Here is a 17,974-nt window from a genome sequence, read left to right as displayed (position 1 = left end):
TTGGTTGCTTGAACAGATTAATAAGTCATCAAATTTTGCTCACACAGGCGTTCACTCTTAATTGTGCAAAGTTGAATCCATTTTACTGCACCCATTGATCCCCTTTTAAACCATAGGGCCGTGGCTATGCAGTGGGTGAAATTAAATAAATGGAGCGCATCCCATCTGCTGTGTAATAACAATTTGATAAGCTGTGTGGACTGAGAAGGCAGCGATAGAAAAAGACCCTGGTGACAGTGTGAAAGATATGCGCAACATGTCCAATTTGAGGCTGCGGAGGAAGAGGACGCGGCGGGATGCGCGGAGCAATGGCGCCCTCTTGTGATGAAAAACGTGTAACAGCCAAAAAGGGTGGCTCATCCCTTTGTTGAGTGGTTTAGTCCTGATGTAGACTTGTTGTGGTCCAGCTGTAGTTCTGATTTAGTTCTGGTTTTGGTGCGGGTTTATTTACAGTCTTGGTCTTAGTTTATTCTCAGTGTTGAAGTGTGTATGCAGTCCCTGACAAAAGTCTTGTCGCTTATCCATTTTGTAGAAACAAAAGCTTATAACCTGACTTTAAATTAATCGATTGGTTTTAGAAATGTCTCATATGAAAGCTAAAACCCTCCCAAATTATGCTCAATATACTAAAATGAATTTGCTTCACTGAAGAAAGATTGATCATTTAATGAACACAGAAAGGTCAGATTTTGGCAAGACAAAAGTTTTGTCGCCTACAGAAAAATGAACAAATAATTTACTTCAAATACAAAAATATGTTGCATAACGTCAGTGAATTAAGTAGTGGTGCTGTGAGATCCATATTTAATATCTTGTATGACTTCCATGAGCTTGAAGGACGCATCCATGCGGTTCAACAATGATTCATACAATTTGTTGAAGTCATCAGGAATAGCAAAGAAAGCGTCTTACATGCCTCCCAGAGTTCATCAAGATTCTTTGGTTTTGCCTTCCTGCTTCCTCTTTCATTCTACCTCAGACATGTTCAATGATGTTCATGTCTGGTGACTGGGCTGGCCAGTCCTGGAGCACCTTGATCTTCTTTGCCTTGAGAAATTTTGATGTAGAGATAGAAGTATGCGATGGAGCACCATCCTGCTGCAAAATTTTACCCCTTTTATGGTTGGGAATGTACGAGGGAGCTAATACTTCTTGATATTTTAGGCTATTGATATTGCCTTCCACCCTGCAAATGTCTCGCACACCCCCATACTGGATGGAACCCCAGACCATGATTTTTCCGCCACCAAACTTAACTGTTTTCTGGGTGAACCTTGCGGGCTCCAGTAGGTCTCCTGCAATATTTGCGGCGGCTGTGATGTAATTCAACTGAGGATTCATCTGAGAAATCCACCTTCTGCCACTTTTCCAGTGTCCATCCTTTTAGCAGGCTGTGGGTCTTGGCAAATGCCACATGGTTTTTTAATTGCCTTTGGACCATGGAGGCCATTTCGAGACAGAATTCTACAAACTGTTCTGGTTGACACAGAGGACTTGAGGTGACCAGGCCTGGTGGAGCTCTGCTGCAGTGGAAAAGGGGCTGGCCTTTTTTGATTTTTGAATCAACAAACGGTCCTCCCGAGCAGTTGTCTTGCGGCGTCTGCCGGACCTGGGCTTGTCAAAAACATCTCGTCATTTCAGATCTTTTTCTTATTCTTTGTACTTGACGCTGAGACACATTGAAGGTGTCACCACCTCAGCAGTGGATCTGGTCTTCAGCCTCTTGATAATTAACGCTTTGGTCTCAGGGTGGATCTTAGGCATGTTGTCAGAGGTCAAGTTGCAGTTGATGTGAAGGTCTGGTGTGCTGGGGTTCTTTTTATACACACCCACTAACTGATTGATCAGTAACTGATCACAGGTGAGGCTGTAATCTAGGATTGGGTGCATCATATGACAAGGCGACAAGGCTTTTGTCTTGCCAAAATCTGACCTTTCTGTGTTCATTAAATGATCAATCTTTCTTCAGTGAAGCAAATTTATTTTAGTATATTGAGCATAATTTGGGAGGGTTTTAGCTTTCATATGAGACATTTCTAAAACCAATCGATTAATTTAAAGTCAGATTATAAGCTTTTGTTTCTACAAAATGAATAAGCGACAAGACTTTTGTCAGGGACTGTATGTAGGGAGATAGGTTTTTAATCACACTGGGACACATCAAATTTAAGAATTGCCTCCCTTATGGTGACAAAAAGAGGATTCTGTGACCAGAAGGGAGACTTGCAAGTCGTGACTTGGACTCGAGTCAGATTTGAGTCATTATTTTTAGGACTTGAGACCTGACTTGAAAAAATGGGCTAAGAATTGGGGCTCGGCTTGGGATTTGAAGGCCAGTGACTTGGGACTTAACTCAGACTTGAACCCTGTGACTTGAGAAGACTTGAGAAGCACTTTTAAATCTGAATTCTTTCTGTTCTGACCGTAATGATTCACACTAAGATCTTGCCAAGATGTTTAAAAATGAAAAATTAACAAAATTAATTTCTATAACTCTTATGTAGTTTATAAATACTCATATATATAGATATACTATGATTTTTTAAGTACAATTTATCTTAAAAATCATATAAATTGCAAAAATCTAAGCTATATTTGGTACTTTGGTTTAAAGACTTGAAATGACTTGCAGCTCAAAGCAGATGACTTGGACTTGATTTGGATTTATGGGCCAGTGGCTCGAGACTCGACTTGGACTTGCCTGTATTTGACTTCGGACTTGACTCGGACTTGAGGTCAAACAACTGACTGACTTGCAAAACAAAGACTTGGTCCCATCTCTGTCTGTGACATAAAACCTTTATTAATGGGTTAAAATGGGTTATGGTTAGCGTTTAGGTTCAAGTTGGGTAAGTAGAAAGTATGGTTAAGGCTAGAAGTGTGTCTAGGGAATTAATTTAAGTCAGATTTTACTTTAAATTCTTAAATGTTGTAAGGTCATCTGTGTAAATTTCTAAAAGTGTGTTCAAACTTACCCAAACATATCTTGGTATTAAAGGTCCCAAACTTCATTCTTTCGAGCTTTAGGCAATGCTAGAATGTTGTTACCTCATCAAAAACATACCTGAAGTTGTGTTTTGTTCCATTCACACGTTTGAGTAATTCTTTATTATTAGTCTGTCTGCATCTCCAAAGCTGAAAATGCTCTGTTCCACCTTGTGACATCATGAAACAGTAGTTCTTAAGTTAATTCCAGGGCTGAAATTATCCAAATGATTCTAGTAAAGGTGTATGGAGTTTTAAAACACAGTGAACACTTACTCTATTACCACATGATATCACAAGGTTGGTTGAGCATTTTTGAGCATGTTGAGAAAAGAACGCATGGTTTGTATGTTTAAGGTGTGAATGAAACAAAAAAGAAAATAGCCTAATATGAGCCTTTTAAACTCAAATCTAAACCGTAAACCATGACTAGACCATGACAAAGTTACTGAAATAAACACAATTCACACGCCCACTCAACCATTTCTACTGAGTTATCACAGTAAACAAACATGATTGATGCTTGGGAAAAGTAGTTCAAAGCTGGACAAAACCACAAGTCTGATGTCTGCAGAAGTACAGTTTATTTATTAAGTGGTTGGTGGTAACATTCGTGTCACATCGGAAAAGGCTCTTCGGGGTTAGGTGAGCTTTATAACAGATCACAACTGGTGAGGAAAGCAACAAGCTACAAAACAACTCAATAACATGGGCAGGCTGTTCCTACTTAAAAAAAAAAAAGTGCCTCCTTCAATAGTCATAACAAAGCACTAAATACAAAATGGTGAACTGAACGAAACACAAAATCATCTCAGTCTTAACAGAACTAGTCAGAAATGTCTCCATGTGCTCAACCAACTCAAACATACTGCCAATATCTCTTATCTCTATTCTGACTATTTTATTAACTATTATATACAAGTTTGAGACCGTGAAATAGAAAAATAAAGTTTGGTCTTTTCAGCTCTTGTCCCATTTCATGGCTTTCCATTTCATAAGACATGTATCTACATTTGGTCACTCTCCTCTGCACCATCTCCATTCACATTTTATGCAAACGTTATCTGTGTAGCTGTTGTTGCTGTACTGAAAACATAAAGTAAACAGTGGTCACCTGACTATTAAGACCACATTTTAAAACAAACAAAAAATCCAGTGGTGTTTTTTTTTTTTCTCTAATATATTTTTGGTCCAGTGAATAATAAAGATTTACTGAAATTTTACATGTAAAAGGAGATTATTTTTTAAAAATCATTTTCAAGTAACCAAAAGATGCCTCGTTTCACTTAAGTTAAATTGAACATAGATCAGATTTCCTCAATTATCGGAAGTTCTAAAGAAAACAGCCAAATAAGCAAAATAACTTAGCCTGAAATGTGTGCACAAATATTCCATTACCTTTGTGAAGTGCAGTTTACATGTTACTGTGTAGATTCCACAGACAGAGTAATTTGCCTACTGAAGAAATACTAATAAGTAATAATATAACAATACTGAAATGATTTCTTATCTGTTACACTCAAAAGACACTGAATGAAATGTTATAATTATTATAGAAGTTGTTGCCTTTGCCTTATTTCAGTTCATAACCCGTTTCTTGTACATCATCTCCAACTGATGGCCTTTTTAACTCATGTCCAACCAAACTATCCCAGCCAGTTAGTGCTACTGTCAATATAAGGAATAAAACAACCCTCATGTTAAGTTACAAAACGAAAACAACCAACTTCTTTTGAAATAATTTACATATAACATTGTTTAAAAAATGTTGAGAATAAATAAAGCAAACAAATACTGGTGAATCCCTTATATTGACAATAGTCTGATGCTGTTACCATTCAATGAGAAAGGGTTTGGCTACTGTAAGGCAGGTACTGTAAGTGACTATAGGTAAGGCAGGAGCATAGTGGTATTTTTGGTATGGCTTCTTTTAGGTAAGACACTGATAGCTGTTTCACCAGCGAGAAAAACGACCGAGACAAAAGCAGAGTAAAGCGGGGAATGAAAAAGTACCAACTGAGCAGCCATTTTGTTAGAATTCAGTGTGCTACAGTAAATGAAATATTAATGAAATAATTTGCACTGGTCTGAAATAGTCAATATCAAAAAACCCTCCTTCACATTTTTTCACATTCAGTCTCATCATCCACTCACTAATGGTGGCTTGTATATAGATCTACATTTACAAAGTGTAGGAAGGAATACAGATATAATATATACAGAAACTCCACCATCAGGCCACTCTCTCCCTGTATAGCAGCGCCTCCTTATGGACAGATTGTGCATTTCACCTGGGCAGCAGCATCATAGGAGGATTTGTAAAAATGTCACTCCAGTGTATTAGTTCCTGGGGTTCAAATGGTTTGAATGTCTTTGTGATATTCCATTGTTGTTTCTTTTGTTCATCTTCTGATCTCCCATGTGCTCCATTTGTGCATTTACTTTCAAACCCACAATCCACCCTCACCGTTGGGGACGTGTTCATAGATGATCCCCTGGGGTCTGCAGGCAAAGACAGAATAAAAGAAAAGTGATAATAAGGACAACAGAGACATGAACACTACTACAAAGAAGTACATATATTATTCCATTGTGTGTGTTGGGTTTATAAATTGTAACACGGATTAAATTACTACTTTTAGGATAACCTTTTTGTCCACTTGATGAAAACGCATAATAGCAAACTACAGAACATTCATACTAGAAAACACATCAAATTAGGGATGTAACAATAACCAAAATAGCGTGATATCGTATCGTCAAATTTCTCACAATAATATCGTGGACCATCACAATATATCGAATTACAAATCTCTTTGCTTAAATTAAGAGTTAAGGTGCAGCAACAGCTAAAAAAAGACAGAGGGAACTACATAGCCCATGATCCTTTGCTCCATTTCAGTGTAGACTACATGAAGAAATAACAGTTCTAAGCACTTCTAAGAATTAGTTCTTTGGATTAAGATTTGTCAAGGCGAGAAAAAAGTAGCATATTAGCCTTGACAAAATATCGCAATAAATATCGTACCGTGAGATGTGTATCGTGAAAATATCGTACAGAGAAATTTGGATATTGTTACATCCCTAACTGTGAGCCTCCCCACCATATCATGAGCTTTCCCACGATATCGCAATAAATATTGTACTGAGAGGTTCATACCGTGATAATATCGTATCGTGAGACTTGGATCGTTACGCCCCTACATCAAATACACAAAAAGTATGATTGATTGTACAGTATTTTTTTTTGTTTGTTTGTTTTACAATTCAAGTAATGAAACTGTATTTACTTTTGTTACTGTTGAAAAATGTCTGTGTGTTGTTTTTGAAACCTACGTGCATGACCTGGACTTCACATTTTTTATAATAAGTACAGAGGAGTGGGCGGAGAGAGGAGAAAATTTTTGGACCACTCAATGCTCGGATGCGGAACAATACAGAAACAATCACATATGCATGAATCAATCTGAATACAGCTCTAGTAGTAGACTCGCAATGAGGACGATGAAGACTTTTACATGGCTTTTGAGAGTACAAACTGAAATAGACATGTACCAGTTTCTATTCTATCTACACAGAATATTCACACTCACTCTGAGCTTCACCAGACCAGCGACCTGGAGCGAGTGCTGACCCCTCTCCTCCGACCGCCCTCTCCTGCAGCTGCATTTCGATGGCTTCGTTTGTGAGACTCCAGGAACAACTGAAAATAAGCAGAGAAAAATCAGAACTCAAGCACATGAGGAATAAAAAATACATCTTACTGACTGAAACAACATAAATGAATCTTATTTTTATGGTTAGATTCATCTACAAACAAAGTAATACCCATGGATTATTGGAGAGGAAGTTACTAAAGAATTATTGTTATTTAATTTATTTACTTAAGCAGAGTTGACAGTTGTATCCCCACACAGACCTGGATGCTGATCTTGTGCACTTGGGCAAAACAGTTACCATTCTTGCTTCTAGTGTTAATTTAGATGTATGAATATAGAAATAATGTGAATGCACTGGGTTTGTGGTGTTTTGAATGTGATCCCTTCTCATGTTTTTATTTAATTTTATTTTTTTTTGCATTGGGGGTCATATATTTTGGAAAAGAATGAAGAAATTCAGCAATAATGTTGGTATCATTTCACCATATTAATTTTTGAATAAAGCCAGAATGAGAGCGCCATACCTTCTTGGCAAAAGCTCGCCCACACTGGTCGCAGGCGTGGAGGGAGAAATTCTTGGTGACCCGTACCTCAGTAGACCCCGGGGGGTTGCGCTCGTACTGTGTGTCCTGACGGCGCGAGGGTGAGGTTTGGGTGCTGGGGGAGGCGGAGAAGGAGGAGGAGGAGCGCTGGTGTGAGTGTCTGGTCATGGGGGGGCTGACGGGCCGTGGCTGGTATTTACTCCCCGTTGAGGGCTCCTGCTGTTTGCGAGGAGTGGAGTGAGGGGCGGAGGGAGGGGACAGAGGAGAGGGGGATGTACAATGGCGCCCGTTCACCTCCTCTTTGATGGTGGTCCTCTTGTTGGGAGTGTTATTACTGGTAAGCACCGCCTCGGCCTGCCTCTTGACTGCGCGGCTCTCCAGTTTGGGCATGATCTTGGCGATGTACGAAGATGATTTCTTGTGCACCACGGTGACATGCCGGAGCACGTCCCTTTTGCGGCGAGACTCATAGCTGCAGAGAGGACAGCGGTAAAACTTAATGAAGATCTCTGTACCGTCTGTGTGCAGCTCAATGTGCTTGGACAGGTTCTGCCGCGAGCTGAACTGTCTCTTGCAGAGTTTGCAGAAAAGTTGTTTGAAGTCAAAACCAACAGACAGTGCCTTGTTTTTGGGCAAGGGGGAAATGGACGATGGTGTACTCTTCTGGTTTGGAGGGCTCTCATCCTCCTTCACCTTAGTGGTATTTTTTTCAGCGGTTTTGGGTGTCTCTGTGCTGCCGCTCGGGGATGGGGCAGGACTGCTGTCAATGTCCACTTCTTCTTCCTCCTCCTCTTCCTCCTCCTCCTCCTCTTCCTGCTCCCTCTTCTCTTCCTCTTCCTCCTCCTCTTCAGAGTGCTCAATTCTCTCCTCTTTCAACTTGATATTAGAAGGCTCCAGACTGAGGTTGGAGATGTGAGTTGGGAGAGTCGCGTGAGTGACAGGTACTGCAGAAACATTGTTTCTGTTCTTCGAGCTGTAAATCTTGTGGACAATTCGCATGTGCCTCTTTAACATGAGCTGAAAAACAACAACAAAGGAAGTAATATTAGATTATAGGTAAGTCTGTGACATTTCTGTTCTTGCTCAAGCTAGCTTTAGTTACAAGACCCATTTCTACCAAAACAATTAGCCTGGTACAGTTTATAAGGAAAGGTATAGCATAACATAGTAGATACATAACAGATAAAGTATACTCATTTGATAGTATATATCAATGTAACAAAATAAGATTGAAGGCAGAAGGTAAGTGCAAATATTAGTCAAGGAAATATTCAGAAATAAAAATAAAAACGACAACATCACAACAGTCTAAAGGTCAATTATATTTAACACAGATGTGGGGCAGGTAAGATGAATATCCAGTCACTGCTATGACTGATCAGGTCCAACATCCTTTGCACCTTTTGCATATTTCATACAAAAACACAAATGGGAAAAAAAACTGTCTCTTGCCCCCAGCCATCTGTGAGTCTGACATTATCCCACTCTAGAATCTGAACACCACCAATTATTAGCCACAAACCAGGCCACATGGAGTTTATTTTGAGCCCTTGGGTCTTGTGAGACTGACCTGTGAGCTGTAGGTCCTCTTGCACAGGGAGCATCGGCAGGACATGAGGTTGGTGTTGCTGTTGCTGCTGCTGTTGTTGCTGCTGCTCTGTGGTTTGAGCTGGCTCTGAGCAGGAGGTTTGGAGCTCACGGTTTTGGCAGGAGACGATGTGTTACTGCGGCGAGGGGCTGAGTCGTCCAGAACAAACGGCTGCTCGGGTTTGGTGGCCATGTTGGGAGTCATGTTGTCTCTGCGCAGTCCGCGGTGCACCTCATCAAAATGTCTCCTCACGTTGGCTTTAGTCGCAAATGATTTCAGACAAACCGGACACGACTTCCCAGTGGGTGTGCAGGCAGTCCGTTGTCGACCTTAGACAAACAAGGTACAGTAAATGTATTATATATACATTATTCAGGCATTACTGATACTTTGCAGCTGGTCTGTCATGCTGTGAACCGTAGACACTGCTCTGTCAGAAGCTTGTTAGAGTTTAATTTGAGTTTTGTTTTAACTCAATCTGACCATAAAGAATTAATTTAGCTGGAATTACAACAGGTGAGACGATTTGTACAGTTAAACTAGTTCATCTCAAATAACACTACACTCACAAGCTAGCTAGCATTTAGTTGAAAATCCAACACAGAACCATGAATCCCCGTATTGATCACAGGCTCACGAAAATGTGTTGTTTAAATCTATTTGGTATTTTTCTATTTTTCTATTTTGAGTTTTCAGATCTAAAAACTTTTTTGGCAGTGTTTGCTAATGCGTGCACCGCGTCACCATGGTAACTGCTGAACATTTCATCAGATACTGATAATATAGAGCATTGTTTCCCAAAGACTGGATTGCGACCCTCAGGTGGGCCGCAAGAGATTTTTTCTGCGTCACCTTGTCACGATCTGCATGTGGGTCTACAGTATACATATACATACATCTCCACGCACCCCCCCGCTCCTCACTTTTTTGGCAGCACCACCTTGCCTAACCAACACTGATTACTGTTTTTCCTTGTTTAAAACTTGAGTACCGAGGTGCACTTAGAAATCCTTGAATTTTCTGAAAAATTGACAGAGTGCCTTATAATCCAATGCGCCTTATGTATGAAATCTGGTTGTGCTTAGTGACATCAAACCAATTTTCACATATATTCCAGTGAGTTGGGTTCTTTAGTTTGACAGAAGCTGACACATCAGGACACAAGGAGCAAGATGTTTTTGTTTTTTTGTTTTTTTAATCTATATTTGAGTCCTTCTCAAAGGAAATAAAAAAGTTTCAAGTCTCGAGTGTCGTCCGTTTGTTTCGCTTAATGCACCTTATGTATGAGAATAGACAAGAGAATTCAACATTACTGATATTGCGCTGTATAATCCGGTACACCTTATTGTTAAAAAAATACAGTAATACTAACTGTTCGGAGAGCCACAATCAACAATAAAATATCGTCATTAAAGTGCAAAAATGGTCACACATTTATTTTGTGATTTACAAATAATGTCTATTGACTTGGGTTGCGAAGATTTGTGACTTTTAAAATATGGGTCCCTAGAAAAAAAGATTGGGAAATACTGAACTCCCCCAGCATGATGTCACTACAAAATATCAATTGATACTTAAGAGTAATCCTTACTTATTGCTGTCTTTTAATCTACTCTGGATACTTTATACTTTTTTTTAATTACTAGCGTATTAAAAGCGTATGTGTCTTGGAAATACCTCAAAGCTATATTTGCCATGACATTTGTCTATACAAAACAGTTGCAGAGGCACAGAGAATGCACCCGCTGACGTGTTGAAAGTGAGGTAGCTGTATGAAGCTGAAAACAATGGAGATAGCCTCAAAATAGATACACTGCTGCATGTGCATGAACTTTAAAAAAGAAGGAAGAGATTCATGGATTACATGTTAACATATGTATAAGGGAGAAAGCAATTAGAGCTCTGGACAGAAATATGCAGGATTGCTGAGGATGCACTCAGTCAGTTCAGCTTTATATCGACCCTTCAACATCTTTACAAAACAGATGCCACATAGACTGTGTATGTGCAGCTGTAAGTACCTTTGACCATGGAGAGGAGACTCGTAGGAACAGTGCGTGTTTCGGTGAACTTTCGGAGCTCCTCCAATTTGGTCTGGTGCATTTTACGACAGTGACGCCTGATGCTGCGGCGAGAGTTAAAGTCCTGACCACACAGACAGCAGGAGATGGTCACGTCCTCCACCTACAGACACAAAACAGACGTTTGCGTAAGGATTTTTTTGTACAGAAGTTGCAATGTCAACACGCTTAAGTAAACAGACTATGGCTATGGCTATTGTTTTGTCAAGTTGTTGACGTGTAGATAATTGCAATTTATTACTTGCTTTTTATCTTGATGCGAGCTGTCATCTAAATACTAAACAGGTTTTGGACTGTTAGAGTGTGGCCATACTGGCTCGTCAATGCCAATCTTATCAAAACTCATCAAGCTATGCAAGGCTGGGCTTGGTTAGTATTTGGATGAGAGACTGCTGGGAATACCAGTTGCAACAGTATGGTAGCAGTGGTTCTAGTAAAAGTGCTGTTGTGTCCTTAGGCAAGACACTTCAATCACATTGCCTAGTGTGAATGTGTGTATGAGTGACAGGTGGAAGTGGTCAGAGAGACAATGTTGTAGATTGGCAGCCCTGCTTCGGTCACTCTATATTTTGTGGCTCATATTTAGTGTCATTACCCCACTGTTGGAGTCTTCGTCTTCAGCCTGGGGGGGTGCAGGGGGCTCCTCGGGGGGCTCCTCCTCTTCCACAGGCGCAGGACTGGGGCTCCTCTGACTCTCTGTCTCCACAGGCTGACTCGGCTGGTTATTTTCCACATTCTCCGTGGACTGTCCCTCCCACGCCACTGGACTCTCTCTGGCACTGTATAAAACAACCAACAGAATACTTTTTTAAACAAGCATTTGTATGAATTTATTATCAGAGTTTACAAATTTTGTATAGACAAAAAATCATCTAACACAGGTCCTATTTAATTTTCCTTGCATTTGGCAAGATAGACTACAGTTTTCAGTAAAATGAAATCTTATAATTATAATGATAAGATTTTGCTCGGAGGAAACTTCATAACTGTTAGCATTCATAACCTAGCAACTGTACTATAAACAAGGGCCAAATATATTACAACACAACACCCAATCAGAACTTGAGACATGGCTCATGATACTGTATTATGATGATACTATTTCTGTTTTCATTATCAAAACAGTGAATATGCCAAGTGTATTGCATAAACAAGTTGCCATCTGCTAAATAAGCAAAACTTTATAAAAAAAAAAACAAAAAAACAAAAAAAAAATATATATATATATATATCTTGATACAGCACCTCATGAAAATCATGTATCATCAAATTTAGTATCGCGATATCAATAATTCGATACTTTTGCACACCCCAAAAGAACCAGAATTAAACATTACCTCAAGTTTTTATTTAAGTTAGAGTTACTCACACACGACAGTATACAGTCAATGGTTATTTTTAAGGTCTTAGTTTTTACCTGGGGGTGGTGGAGGGATAGCGGGCCATCTCTTCTTCTGTGGAAAGGTACTGAAACACTGCCTTGGTGGTGGTCTGAATGGGCTCCAGTCGAACCACAAAGTCTGGGCGGTCAGCTCGTGGGTAGATGGCATCCATCAGGTCCTTCATGGCTATGGTCTGTTTGTCTCCATCTCCACCTGCAACGAGAATACATATCAAATTATAAATTATAATCAGTCATTCCAATATGTTGATGACCATGCACCTTATTTCTTTTTAAGTAATTAAGAGCATATTAGCAACTATTAACAACTCACAACTTGGTGATGGTGAGATATGAAATAAATGCAGTGTAGTTCAATAAGAGCTTCAGGTAGTTGTTTATAGTTCACTAGATTTTCACACAAAAAAGGGTAAATAAATCATTTATTAGTTAGTGAGCTAAAGGGAAGGAGGGCGCAGAGAATGGAGTGGCAAGAGCAGAATAGCAGGAGCAGAGCACGTACAGCACCTAAAGTTATTAGTGACTATCAAAAAGACTATCATCTGAAGATGGCTGGACAAGATGAGACTCACAGTGAGGGTCTCTGTAGTTCATTCAGCAGAATAGGAAACCAACCTTTTCTTTGTTCTTAAAGTTAAAATGACCAGCAGTCTTAGATGAACTCCCTGGTTTAAAGTGGGTCACTGTGAAAATGTGAAGTGCCGTTTAGGAGCAATGAGGAGTGGTTATGATGTGACAGGTGTGGCAGGTGTGACAGGTGTGACATGCGTGTAGTTGAGCTGTGGCCCTGCTCCTGCACCAACTGTTCTTTAACTCATCTTCATTTGACAAAATATAATATTTTTTGAAGTAGCACTGAAAAACACAGATCAATGCCACAGAAATTACCCTTTAAGCTTTATTCGCTCTTATTAAGCACTGAAGATAATATGCCAATTAAGTCAAGCGAAGAGAAAACAATAATTATTTACAATAAATGCCTCAGATGGAACAAGGCCAATTATGTAATTTATCTGCTGTAAATATTGAAATATGTGTAACAGTTAGTTAAGTAAGAAACATTAAGTTGCTTGAACACAAACAACATAATTAGGTCTTCTTGTCAGTGTGAAAGACTCATTGAAACTAAGCCGCAATCATTATAGTGGACTCGACTCAAGCAAAACCTCATTGACCTTTTCAGTGACTTTTAGAGCTGAATAGTGTAAAATTTGCCTCTATGTTTTTAACACAGTAGAGTCACAGTAGAGTCGCATATGAAAATGCTAAAGACAATACTGAATTTGCACTGTCAACATGCAAAGAGAGGAAGAGTGTTTAAAGGTTATATATTATGCAAAATTGACTCCTGCAACTGTTTGGCAATGTTATAATGCTGCTACCTTGTCAAAAATATACTAGGAGCTGTGTTTTGTTTCAGTCACACATGTTTGAGAAATCCTTCATTATTAGTCTGTCTACATCTCCAAAAGCTCAAAATGCTCTGTTCCACATTGTGATGTCCTCTAGGGATAGATTTCAAGTTAACACTACCTTTTACCTTTAGTTCAGGAGAGATTGGTAATTCCAGAGCTGAAAGTATACAAATTATTCTAGTGAAGGTGTATGTGGTTTAAAAAGGTCGAACAGAGTGTTTTCCATTTGAGAGAAGAACACAGACTAATTTTGGTTTTGAATTTGGTTTGTATGATAAACGTGAAAAAAACAAAACTCTGGTTTTGTTTTTGATGAGGAAACAACCTTATAACATAAATCAAATAATAATGTAATATGGGCCCTTTAATGAGACACAGAAAATTATTAAGATCTTCCAATGATAGTAGAACTATTCGTAAAAATGTAAAATTTATTTAAATGTGCACTATGTAACGTTTCGGTGGCTCGCATAAGACATGTTTAATTACAACTTAGCTGTGACAATAATAAATATCCATATATAATACAAAGTGATAATACTACATTAGAGTCAGGGAACCTCATTAAGTAACATTTGACCTTTAAAATTGTATACATACGATTTTTGTAAAAGTATGGGGCCTAAATTAGACTTCATGAAGGGATACAGTTCTCAGTAAATCCCCCTGCTGCTTCTGGTAGAAAACACACACCAACACAACTGTATGTCCCTGAAGCAAAGCAGAGTACGCCTAAAACAGGCACGTCCAAACTATGGCCCGTGGGCCAAATGCGGCCTCCGGACAAATTTTTCTTGGCCCTCAGGCTTCCAGGTGACTTGGCCCAAATTACCTTACATCATTTAAAAATTTACTTTTTACTGCAAGTTTTCTGAAAATCTACTTTGGTAAAATCAATATTGAAGATTTGGCGTGTGGTTTTGAGGATTTTAGCATGAATAAAGACTGATGGCTCATTCTAAAGTGTTAAACATGCAAATATTTCAATTATTCACTGTATTGAGCTCCCGTCTATGGCCCTCGATCGGCCCTCTGCTTCGAATGTGTTTAGAAATGTGGCCCTTAATGAAAAAAGTTTGGACACCCCTGGCCTAAAACTTTTTTAAGTAAACAATAGAAAGATGTCAGCGTAATCCCTCAGTTCTGCAGATAGGGTTCATTAGCAATAAACAATATAAAGCTCCAGTGAGAGTGAAGTGTATTTCAGAGCATACAGGTGTAGAGTGTGCGGTTGTGTCTATGTGTACTGACCATCGGGATCAGGCAGGCGTGATAAGCAGTAGTACTCTTTGTGAGTGATGAGGTTGGGCAGGCCTCTGAACAGACTACGGCACATTTTACATTCAAAGATGGTGTCCACCTCCTTAAGCAGCATGTTCTTCAGCTGGCTCGTGCCTGGAGAAAAACAACTGATTATTAACACATTGACAAACCACATATTTCAAGTAAATGTGCAATTTGTCTTATTACCCAAAACATACAACTTTAAAATCAGTCAATATGTTTTCCAAAACCGGGATAAAGAATTGGAAATTATGTAATCAAAAGAGAGAATTTTATAAGTAGATGCAATTACCTTTGAGTGTTGGACCGTTGACTGTAATGTCTATGTTTATTGTGTCAAATCTTTGAAAAAAAAAATTTCTATAGAAACATCACAGAACATTTTATCATCAGGCCACTGTGATGTTGATACCATTCATGATGTTGTGTAATGTAATTTCTATAATGTGCTCAGATTTTTTTGACTAGCACAGAATAGCACAGAACACAGATATCCTGCAGTTTTTCAAAAACCTCCTTTTATAGAAAGTTTGAAGACGTCATAGTGAAGTATAAGCACGTGGACCACAAGATCCAGGAAGTTAAAGTTCCAGAGCACAACGGAAAGTACAAAACCCACTCAAGGTATTTTTGGCTACAAATAGTGATCAAACAAGAAAAGCCTACAGATTCATAGTGTAGATTGTAGTCAGGGGTCAGTTTATATTTTCTTGAGTCAGTGGCTTTTGTCACTTCATTCAAGTGAGACTGATTTGACCAAATCTGTTTATGTTAAATATTAATAATATGTATTGATTAACAACAAGAAACTTGGATACAAGTTAAAAAATAAAAGAAGACAAGTTCTCAAAACTTACTTACTTACTTACTTAATTACTCACCTGATCGGAAACATTCAATGATTTGTTGGATTCCTGATTTGGAAGTGTGCAGAGGCTGCTGCAGCAGAGGAGGGTCTCCAGGCTCCACACAGTGACCTACAGAACAACAGAAATAAAGATTAGTCCACTTCATTGTGTCCTTCTGTTAAATATCTATTGCCTATAAAAACATTGTAGTTTAGTGTATTTGTAGTAGCCACATGACTACATATAGTGTAAAATATGAGTGGCAGCTCTGTGATGGTTATCAGAAGATATGCTTGAAGCAGTCTTGTATTATTTATAGTAATGGTGTTAGTAGGTGCACTAGAAGCATTAAGTCCTTACTCCTTAGGTCAAACTGTGTTCAAAACTTAAGTTAAATTAAGCCACTGCTGCCCCTCTGTGGAGCCTGGGATTCCCAGTGGTCCACATCCAAGTACTAACCAAGAACAGCCTTGCTCATCTTCCCAGATCTGATGAGACTGGGCATCATTCATTTCCACAGTCTGATACATAATTGTATATGCAACTTGATTATGTTATGTTTCAGTTTTAAAGACTGTTTTTTTTTTTTTATCTTTTTTCCTTTTGACTGAGACAATAATGATACTTATGTGGATAATTTTAAAGTCCATTCTCTTTTTGTGCTTTACTTGAATCTCAGCAGACATTTAAAGGAACTACTGAGCACATTTTCTAAGATATTGGTGTAATATTGCCTGAATATTGTCAGCGGGATAATTTTAAAATATATATTAAAATGAGATATTCATTTCTGTCAATACATTCTGATTTAAATCAAGTTTGGGTTTGCAACATCTGACTTTTTATTTTTTAAGAGAGAGGGGAATATATAGTATAACAGACAAATGAACAGAGGCCTGAAACTGTGAATGGCAGCCGTGTTAGACGTATTGACAGGGAGATGGAGAGATTATGTCTTTACCTAATCCCATCCCCCATCAAATGGGGAGGAGAACAGTGATATAATCCCAACAGTCAGGCCTCCACCCCCTGCTCCCCCTGCTGGCAGGTCAAAGAGCAACCAATCACAGACGCCAATTGACTGACTCCTTTAAATCCAGTTAGCACAACTTTTGGGATTTTTAACAATTTCCATATTTACAATTTAAAGTTAGTTCTATAAACTGAAGAAATGGGCGTAAATAATGTTGGAATAAGAGAGAGCAAACATAAAGATAAATATCTCAAACTTTTCACCTGGGACAGTGATGGGAAACTAAAAAAATAAGCAATGATTTCAATTATGAATTTTCCCTTTACCTTTTATTATAAATTGAACTGAACTCAACTTTTCAAACAAAATTCAGTGACATTCCAAAAGTCTTAAAAAACAAACTAGACCAGATTATATGTATTAAATAATTTAGTTTAATTTAGTTGAGGGACAATGCAAATTAAAAAAAGCATTGACCTACATAAAGAGGTAACATTGCTAATTTTTAATTGCAAAATTGCTAATTTCCACCTTCAATCCCTGGACAAGTTGATGTCATGGCGTACATGCCAACTGTTAAAATTAATACAAATCGTTTAATAATATATCTCTTTTTAAAATACTGTGGTCTGTATTTTTCATTTACTTAATTTATTTATTATTTTAAAGCACGCCAAAAAGAACGATGCATTGTAATTAAGGCAAAATGATGAAGGTGCCCTAACCCTGAAGAGGAAGGGTGATGCAAATATGCGTTTTCAGTTCTTAAGAGATAGATGGCCTTAGCCTGATGTTGTGAATGAAACTATACACAACTGCAAGTGTTTGAAGAACAACTAAAAAACAAACTCTCATAGCAGGTGCAGGTAGTGCATTGTTACCTGCGTAGTGAAACTGCTCGTCAGTCTGGCAGCACTGGTCCCTCGTCCCACAGTCTGGTCCACTCTCGATTTCTTGTTCAGGCAGCAGGGGGGGAATGGGTCTCCACTTGGTGTTGGATAGAGAGCTCCCATCATCCAGGCTGTCCAGTTGTTCATATGAGTCCGATCCAGGCCCAAAGGAGGAGGAGGGAGGAGGAGGAGGAGGAGGAGGAGGAGGAGGAGAGAGATGGAGGGGGAGGGGGGCTCGGAGGCTGGGGTTGGTCCAGGGGCAGGGGTCTCTCTGTGGGCTGTGACAGAGGAGTGTGGGGGGGCTCTG

The 17,974-nt window shown here is 39.0% G+C and overlaps 1 protein-coding gene across 1 annotated transcript; it reads right to left on the bottom strand.

The window, feature by feature from the left end:
- Window positions 1–3,552: 3,552 nt before the first annotated feature.
- Window positions 3,553–17,974, bottom strand: znf800b (zinc finger protein 800b; the record flags this gene model as incomplete). Its single annotated transcript, XM_020926474.2, has 10 exons — window positions 3,553–5,487; window positions 6,579–6,688; window positions 7,169–8,203; window positions 8,757–9,103; window positions 10,796–10,958; window positions 11,451–11,634; window positions 12,273–12,450; window positions 14,924–15,067; window positions 15,838–15,933; window positions 17,659–17,974. Coding segments are annotated over 9 exons (2,565 nt in total), but the record flags the coding sequence as incomplete, so codon positions are not given.

This window comes from Boleophthalmus pectinirostris, unplaced genomic scaffold (assembly GCF_026225935.1).
Source record: "Boleophthalmus pectinirostris isolate CB_2022bp ecotype Guang Dong unplaced genomic scaffold, ASM2622593v1 HiC_scaffold_18, whole genome shotgun sequence".
Taxonomy (NCBI): domain Eukaryota; kingdom Metazoa; phylum Chordata; class Actinopteri; order Gobiiformes; family Gobiidae; genus Boleophthalmus; species Boleophthalmus pectinirostris.
Note: the sequence above shows the minus strand (reverse complement) of the source record. Positions and strands in the feature narration are given on the sequence as shown.